Here is an 8,967-nt window from a genome sequence, read left to right as displayed (position 1 = left end):
CCCATAAGATTGGTTAGAAGTTTGTCCCATTGTAGGACATTTGTAACATGGTGATAAGGGTCATGGCAACATGAACATGGTCTACGGGGTGTCGAAATGCCGCCCCACATGTGTGAAAACAAAAATAAAATAACAAAAAGAAGTTAAAATTAAAAGGGAAATAAAAATAAAAACTTACTAATATGCAGATTCGAATGACCCTGCATGAAACAAAAGAAAAAAAAATCAGATCTATAATTAGTGCAGTAACTGTGCTGCTCTCTGGATGTGCGATCGATTGCACCATGCATTACCCTTTTTCTGAGCAAATACACAAACAACACGAATGAACCAAAAACAATTAAGAAAAGGAAAAAAGAAAATCAACACGAAAATGAAGACAACTAAGGATGCACGCCAAGCACAACATTGGTCAATGAAAATTGGGAGTAATTCTAGAAGTCCATTTTGTGTCACTCTTGTGTCCCTCAAAAAATGAGGTGGCTTTTAAAATCATTATTTGATCAAAATTCAATAATGATCAATCACAAGCCTAATAGTAATTTTAAGAGCCACATTATCCTTGAAGGAAAACAAGAGTGACATAAGAAGGACTTATAGCATGACCCAAGATAGTAGGGCTCTCCAAAAATAAATTAGGAAAAGCTTAATCTAACTCCTTAATTTTCATCATATTTACAATTACTTTTTAAAATTTAAAAATTCTTAATTTATTATATTCAAGTTTCAATCTTTTGCGATGTTATCCGTGTCATTAAGTTTGGGTTTAAATCAAACGACATGACTTTTATACTCTTAAATTTATATAAAATTCTAAATGTGCCCAGGGTACAAGAAAAAAGCATTGCTTTTTGCAAAGTCGATTGATCAACTTTCTCAAAGTTGATTACTCACAAGAAGAAGAAAAGAAACAACTTTCTCAAAGTTGATTAATGCGATATCCAATTGCCTGGAGAAATCTTTTTAGCAGCTAGCAATGCTAGCTGGTCAGCAATTGCAAAGGGAAGTCTCCTAAAAACATAAAAATGAGAAAAAAAAAATGTTTAAAAAATTTCCACATTAATTGTTTTGAAAAAAAATCATAACTTTTAATATTCTTACATATGTATTATTATTAAAATTTCCACGTAAGAATATTTAACTTTTTATATTCTTACATATGCAAAGGGCAGCCATGTTCTCAAATTGTTCGAATTGTTAATAATTTTAAAATCTTATTCTTACATATGTATTATTATTTTAATATTTTAATCAAATTGCGATTAAAACTCTTTTTAAAACTCTTGTGGGCCGTTCCCAATAGGTAGCTCAATCGGCTGGGATCACGCCTAATGAAGCGGAAGTCACTAGTTCGAATCCCCCTCCTCCTCTTGTGCGGACAAAAAAAAAAAAAAAACTCTTTCGGGCCTATGAAAGTAGGGAATGAAACTCATTGTGATTGAGACTCTTTCGGGCCTATGAAAGTAAGGAATGACAGATTTGATTTGCAGTTGAATCAACGCAATCCATAATCCGACTCAACCACGTGTTTCAGGCTTTCAACCTAAAGTACCTGAAATCTCAAGTCTTATCCACACATTATTTTGCCTTGAAATGGCAACCATTGGATGACATATATTATAGACAAAGATTTCATTCAGATTGTGTTTTGAGAATTTCTTTCCATTGAGTTCACTAAACTAATATTTTTCTTAATGCATATAACACACAGTCATTCAATCTAGCAAGTGGCCAAGGCTACCCTTCAACTAATTAAACCTCTCAGTGTTTAGGCACAAATATCCAGACATGTAAACTGCGAAATAAAAAATTAACAAAAAATTAGAAAAAACCTCACCTAAATCCTTAATTTTCATCATATTTGTAATTACTCTTTGATGTATAAAAATTTTTAATTTAGCAATTTCATTAAATTTTGGGTTTGATCAAACAACAAATGAGTGAAATAACTTGTATATTCCTAATTTTTCTTATAAATTTCCATATGTGTGCCCCAGGGCGCAAATGAACTTTTTACAAAGTTGATTACTCACAAAAAGAAAAAAGCCATTGCTTTTGGCTAAGTCTATTGATCAACTATCTCAAAGTTGATTACCCACAAAAAGAAAAAAAAGATAAAAAAGAAAAAAAAAGAAAAAAGAGAAACAATTTTCTCAAAGTTGATGATTATCTAGATTACTGCGATGTCCAATGGATGGAACATGATCATCTCCATAATATTCCGTTAGTTATACTTAAGGAGTATTTTTGTCTGGACAAAAATACCCTCCACTATAACTAACGGGATGTTCTTCAGTTCATTTGAACTGAAGAGAATCTTAATTCCCCATGTATAGCCGGGATAAATCTTTTTAGATGCTCGCAATGCCAGCTGGTGAGCAATTGCAAAGAAAAGTCTCCTAAAAACATAAAAATAAGAAAACGATGTCGAAAAAATTTCCACATTTATAAATGCATCCTAATTAGTAATTGAGTTTCAGAATTTCTTTCGATTTTGTTTACTAAACTAATATTTAAAACAAAAAACAAAAAAAAGCATGATTTTTACATGCATTTTTAATAAGATAAATAAATTATGTATACATTTATAAAAATGCAGGTGAGAATCACATAGTTTGTTAATATGTGAATGTAATTTGATTGTTAATTCTTCCCCTATTTCATTATGAACTGCTAAGTGTACATTGTACTTTCATTATGGTTCTGACTCTGAGTGTTGTACTCGATCTCTTTAATTATTCGTGGCTAACCGGTGATAAAATTGGGTATTTAATTTGTTGGATTCTTCTTAATTCTCATTTGGAGTGTGTTTAAAAAAAGTAATATCGTGTTCGTTTCTGTCCCCCTCCCCTTTTTGTGAGCAAATACATAAACAACACGAATGAACCAAAAACAATTAAGAAAAGGAAAAGGGAAACTCAACAGGAAAATGAAAACAACAACTAAGGATGCATACCAAGCACAACTTTGGTCAATGAAAATGGCACACAATAATAGTAGAGCTCTCAAAAAATAAATTAGGAAAAAAAACTTCATCTAACTTATTAATTTTCATTGTATTTATAATTACTTTTTTTAAAAATTCTTAATTTAGTATATTCAAGTTTCAATCTTGTGCAATGTTATATGTGTTATTAAGTTTGGGTTTAAATCAAACGACAAATGAATAAAATGACTTTTATACTCCTAAATTTATATAAAATTATAAATGTGCCCAGGACGCAAATGAACTTCGGCTTTAAAGAAAGAAAAAAATGGCATTGCTTTTGGCAAAAGTCTATTGATCAACTTTCTCAGAGTTGATTACTCACAAGAAAAAAAAGAAAAAAAAAATTCTGAAAGTTGATGTTAAGGTAGATTAATGGAATAATTTTAGAAGTTCCTCTTGTGTCCCAATTGAGTCTCTCCAAGAATGATGTTACTATTAAAATCACAATTTGATCAAAATCCAATAATAATCAATCACAAGCCCAATGATAATTTTAATAGCTACATTATTCTTGGAGGGACTCAAGAGGGACACAAGAAGGACTTGTAGCATTACTCAGATTAATGCGATGTCCGCCTGGATAAATCTTTTTAACAAGAAAACAATGTTGAAAAATTTTCCACATTAATTGTTTTGAAAACATTCATAACGGGCAGCCCTGTTCTCAAATTGTTCGAATTGCTAATAATTTTAATTAAAATATTATTCTTATATAATGCTTAGAAAAAATAGTAGTTATATCTGTATTATTATTGTAAAAAATTAATCAAATTGTGATTGAAACTCCCTAAAATTGCTTATACAATAGGGCCTATGAAAGTAGGGAATGACAGATTTGATTTGCACTTGAATCAACGCAATCCATAATCCGACTCAACCACGTGTTTCAGGCTTTTAGCCTAAGTGTCTAAAATCTCAAGTCTTATCCACACATTATTTTACCTTGAAATGGCAACCATTGGATGATGGATATATTATGAGATATGTTATATTGCAATAAAAAGATCATTTTTTGCCTATAAAAGTCTTAAATGGCAAGAGACTATAGGTCCATCAATGGGTTGGACCACAACAACTATGGATGAGGCCTATGACCTCTTACTACCCACAACTTTTATGGGCCAAAAATAGTTTTTTCATTGTACTATATCATTTCTCATATATTATAGATAAAGATTTCATTCAAATTGCGTAGTTTGTTAATCTTTGAATGTAATTTGATTGTTAAATCTTCTCCTATTTCATTACGAACTATTGAGTGTTGTACTCTCTTTATTATTGGGCAACCTTAAATGTAATGAAATTAGGTATTTAATTTGTTGAAATCTTCTTATTTCTCATTTGGAGTGTGTTCTAAAAAAATGACCAATTAAGAGCATCCCCATCTTTAAATTTGGCTTTTCTTTAAAAATTTGAAAAAACTCACAAAAATAGTCATTTAACAAGTGCTCTACTCTATTTCAAATTTAACTTTGATCAACAAGGCTCTCCAAATACCAAGTGCTAAAAAGTAAAAGTTATTTAGTTTTTTAATCTTATATATACATTTTCCTTCTCTCTCTCATCTACCAAGAACCAAAAAAGAATTAAAAAAATCAAAAAATAATAATATTTAATTAAAAAAGATGAAGATATAGAGAGTTTGATATTTGGTTCATTTTAAAAGTGACTCTTCAAATTTAAGTTTTATTTGAAGAGCTCAATATGGATGCTCTAAAAATGTGAAAAAATAATATCGTGTCTGCCCGTCCCACTCCCCTTTTTCTGAGCAAATACAAAAATAACACGAATGAACCAAAAACAATTAAGAAAAGGAAAAAAGGAAACTCAACAGAAAAATGAAGGCAACAACTAAGGATGAATGGCAAACACAACACCGGTCAATGAAAATGGTGCACATGTAATGATTGCTTTATTTCAAGAGGAATAATAGATACACAACTTAGAGACACAATTTTGGCCAAACTTTTCTCTTATGTGGTCATCTTTTTTTTTAAACAAAAAAAAAAATTATGAGTAATAACATCCTATGTGGTCATTTTTTATTTGGTTTTTTTTTTAGTGGTATTTTTCTTCAGAATAATGACCATTTAAAAAAAAATAAAAATAAAAATGACCAAAAAAAAATGACCACATAAGATGTTAGTACTTCAGAATTTTTTTTTAAAAAAAAAAAAAATGACCGCATTAAAAATAAAATAAAATTTTAAAAAAAAAAAGTTCACGTTTACTGTTCCAAGTTGTAGACTGTAATTTAAAGGCTCGTTGCATTACCAACTAAGGATGCATGGCAAACACAACATTGGCTAATGAAAATGGGGGAATGATTGCTTTATTTAAATACCTTGCCTGGTGGGTCCGCCGTATATTTTTTTTAGTAGCTCACATGAAGACCAGTGACCTCTAGCTAGCAAGTCTATGTAAGTTTGTTGGGTCATGAACTAGCTTGCCATTTACTAAGCAGTCCTTGGGCCCAGCTAGAAGAGGCCCAAGTCCGAGACCTACTCAAAAGGCCCAAGTCCGAGACCAGCTCAAAAGGCCCAAGCCCGAGACCTACTCAAGTGATCCGAGACGAGACCTACTCAAGTGATCCAAGACGAGACCTACTCAAGTGATCCGAGACGAGGACTACTCAAGTGATCCGAGACGAGGACTACTCATGTGATCCGAGACCACCAATCCGAGGCGACCCCTAGCCGAGACCTTGAAGTCCGAGAATAACTCAGGACATTTAAGTCGCAGTAAAAGGGATAACTTTGATATCTTAAAAGATTACGAAGTTGATCCACTGATCTCGAATCGCTTAAATCGTGGAAGAACTAACAAACATGATCTTTTCATTCAAATGTTTGTTTAGCCGATATCAAGGGATAAGATTCCTTAATAAGTGGGAAATCAAATTCCCTCCAATGCCTATAAATACAAGTCATATGATCAAAGCAAAGGTAATCACAACTCTCATAATTTGAGCTCGATAGTTGTTACTAGCATCTTTTCCCATTCTGACTTAGGCATCGGAGTGCCCACGCCGGCTCACCCCCGGTCACTTCGATCCTTCTTTCTTCTTTGTTGTGCAGTCAAACTGTTCGGGTGTTGGTTCAACTCAAACTCGGCAGGCGTGCCACGTCATCTTTTGGAAAACTGTGCATCAACAGTTTGGCGCCGTCTGTGGGAACTTCGATTTTCATCAGTTCTCTACTAATCTAAAATGGTGACTACCCGTTCCACTGCTGCAGCCTCCAACGTACCACCACCATCCGATCTAGCCGAATTCATGAAGCAGATGTCTGAATCTATGAAGGTTCTGAAAAAGCAGAATGAAGACCTGGCTGCAAGGCTCACAGCTGCTGAAGGCCGGAATAGTCAGAGGGATCAAGAGCGAGCACGAAGGCGTGAAGAACAGCGTGAGAGGGAAAGGCGAAGGGAGATTCGTGATGGGAAGCGAACCGCAGGTTCCCATCGCGATGAGGAAGCAAGTTCAGTCCAAGCTAGCCATCATACTACTATCCAGAATGAGGAGCATCGTGAGCAGCAGAACCCAGAGAGGTCTCAGCATACTAGGCCTCGAAGGGAGCAATTTCAAGGGCGAAATGAGGCCCAGATGAGTGCTGACATGGAAGATTTAAAGAAGAAGTACGAAGAACTAACTCGCAAGCTGGTTGAAAAGGATGGAAAAACCCCTGCTTCGGGGCTTATGGATAACACCGACCTGCCTTTCACTGAACGAGTGTTAAGTTTCCCTTTGCCTGAAAACTTCAAGATGCCTCGCGTCAAGGAGTTTAACGGTAGTGGTGACCCTTCTGAACATATGGAAAGCGTCCGAGTTCACTTTTCCCTTCATAGGTTTCCAGATGAAATTGCATGCAGAACCTTTCCTCTTACGCTGGAAGGAGTTGCTCAGGATTGGTTTGCCAGATTGCCTGCCAAGTCAATAGATAGTTTCAAAGAACTTGGAAGTCTCTTTTTAAGCCAATTCCTCGCTACCAAGAAGAGAAGGAAGCACTCGGCTTGCTTACTGTCATTACGTTAAGGGAAGGAAGAAAGTCTGAAGGATTTCATGCATAGGTTCAATAAAGAAAAATTGTTAGTGGATAATCCGGGGGATCAAACGGTATTATCTGCATTATGGCATGGAGTCAGGCCAAACGGGCCTCTAATGGCCGAAGTATCAAAAAGTTCTACAGAAATAACTCTTCCCGAGTTTATCGCCAAAACAGAAGAGTATATTAATCAGGAGGAAATGATTAAGGCTCTCACGAAAGGTCAAGAGGAAGAAGACCGGGAGAGGGAGGATGCCAAAAAGGAGGAGGATGCCAAAAAGGAGCCACCTATAGCGTCCGCTCAGAAGGAAGAAAGGTTGCAGAAGAGAGTAGTAAAGAAGACTGTACCATCAGTCCCAAAGACAGAACCCCGGCGACATCAAGATCGAAGGTTCACACCTTTGAATACCAGGGTCAACGAAGTGTTTATGGAAATCAGAAGAGACCCAGCTTTCAGGTGGCCAAGTAAGTTGTGGGGTGATCCGAGGAAGCGAGATCGGACGAAGTTCTGCGAGTACCACAATGATCACGGACATTTGACGGAAGACTGCATAACCTTGCGGCAAGAAATTGAAACTTTCATTAGAAATGGAAGGCTGGTAAGATTTCTAGCAGGGGAAAGGAACCAAGGAGCGGTGCACCAACAGCCTCTCCTATTAGATGGAAACCGAGCTGAAAGGGCACGGGAGCCGAGACGTGATCGGGATGATGGTCCTAGAGAAGATCCGAGACCCCCTCGGGATCAAGGAGTAGTAGGAGAAATCCATACTATTGCCGGAGGAATAGCTGGTGGAGGACCGTCTAATTCGGCCAGAAAAGCCCATGCTAGGAAGACACAGGCCGAGGAAGTCTTTACAGTGCAGAGACCGTCCAAAGTTGCAAAAAAGGATTCAGTGATCCTTTCTTTCTCTGAAGAGGACGCTAGGGGGTAATGCAGCCCCATGATGATCCGCTAGTAGTAACTGTAACAGTGGCCAACCATATGATCCACAGAATTCTGGTGGACAATGGAAGCTCGGCTGATATACTGTACTGGCCAGTTTTTAAACAAATGGGTATCGATCGTGACAGGATCACACCATTTAGCTCTCCCCTGGTTGGATTTGCAGGAGAGCAGGTCCAGCCAATTGGTCTTATTTCACTCCCTGTAACGGCAGGAACAGCACCTAAGCAGAAAACTGTGATGGTAGATTTTTTGGTTATCGACCGACCAGGTGCCTACAATGCCATTGTTGGTAGACCTGCTTTGAATAAGTTGAAGGCCGCAACTTCGCCATACCATTTGATGATGAAGTTCCCCACAGAAGAAGGAGTCGGAGAAGTGAAGGGAGATCAGACCCAGGCGAGAAGGTGTTACAATACGTCTCTCAGGAGGGTCTCGGATCCGACTCCTATTGTAATTGGTACAGTAGGTGGAAATAACAGGAATGACCCAAAAGGGGAACCAGCTGAACCTCTGGAGGATGTGGTAATAATTGGAGACAAGACTTTGAAGATTGGGACACAGCTCAGTCCCAAAATCCGAGACGGCCTTGTCATTTTCCTAAGAAGAAATTTAGAGGTTTTTGCGTGGACTCACGAAGATATGCCAGGAATTGATCCTGAAGACATCCTTCACCAGCTAAATGTGGATCCAAGTGTGAAACCAGTAAAACAAAAAAGAAGAAAGTTCGCTCCTGAACGGAATGAGGCCATAGCAGAAGAAGTAGAGAAACTTCTCAAAGCTCGTTTCATTGAAGAAGTATACTATCCCGATTGGTTGGCTAACGTAGTATTGGTCAAGAAGTCCAATGGGAAATGGAGGATGTGTGTAGATTTCACTGACCTCAATAAGGCCTGCCCAAAAGATAGTTTTCCATTACCTCGCATCGATGCATTGGTGGACTCAACAGCTGGATACGGTTTACTCAGCTTCATGGACGCCTTCTCTGGGTACAA

General features: G+C 36.9%; 2 protein-coding genes across 2 annotated transcripts in view; both read left to right on the top strand.

Moving 5' to 3' along the window:
* Nucleotides 1-7,046: 7,046 nt before the first annotated feature.
* On the top strand, nucleotides 7,047-7,961 carry LOC132185345 (uncharacterized). The gene has a single exon (XM_059599131.1). It carries the CDS (start codon nucleotides 7,047-7,049, stop codon nucleotides 7,959-7,961), a length of 915 nt encoding a protein of 304 aa, XP_059455114.1.
* Nucleotides 7,961-8,967, top strand: part of LOC132185344 (uncharacterized) — a 1,445-nt gene continuing 438 nt past the window's right edge. Inside the window, exon 1 of the mRNA XM_059599130.1 lies at nucleotides 7,961-8,961. Within this exon, the coding sequence (XP_059455113.1) occupies nucleotides 7,961-8,961 (1,001 nt within the window). The remainder of the gene's footprint in view (nucleotides 8,962-8,967) is intronic.

This window comes from Corylus avellana, chromosome ca6 (assembly GCF_901000735.1).
Source record: "Corylus avellana chromosome ca6, CavTom2PMs-1.0".
Taxonomy (NCBI): Eukaryota; Viridiplantae; Streptophyta; class Magnoliopsida; order Fagales; family Betulaceae; genus Corylus; species Corylus avellana.
Note: the sequence above shows the minus strand (reverse complement) of the source record. Positions and strands in the feature narration are given on the sequence as shown.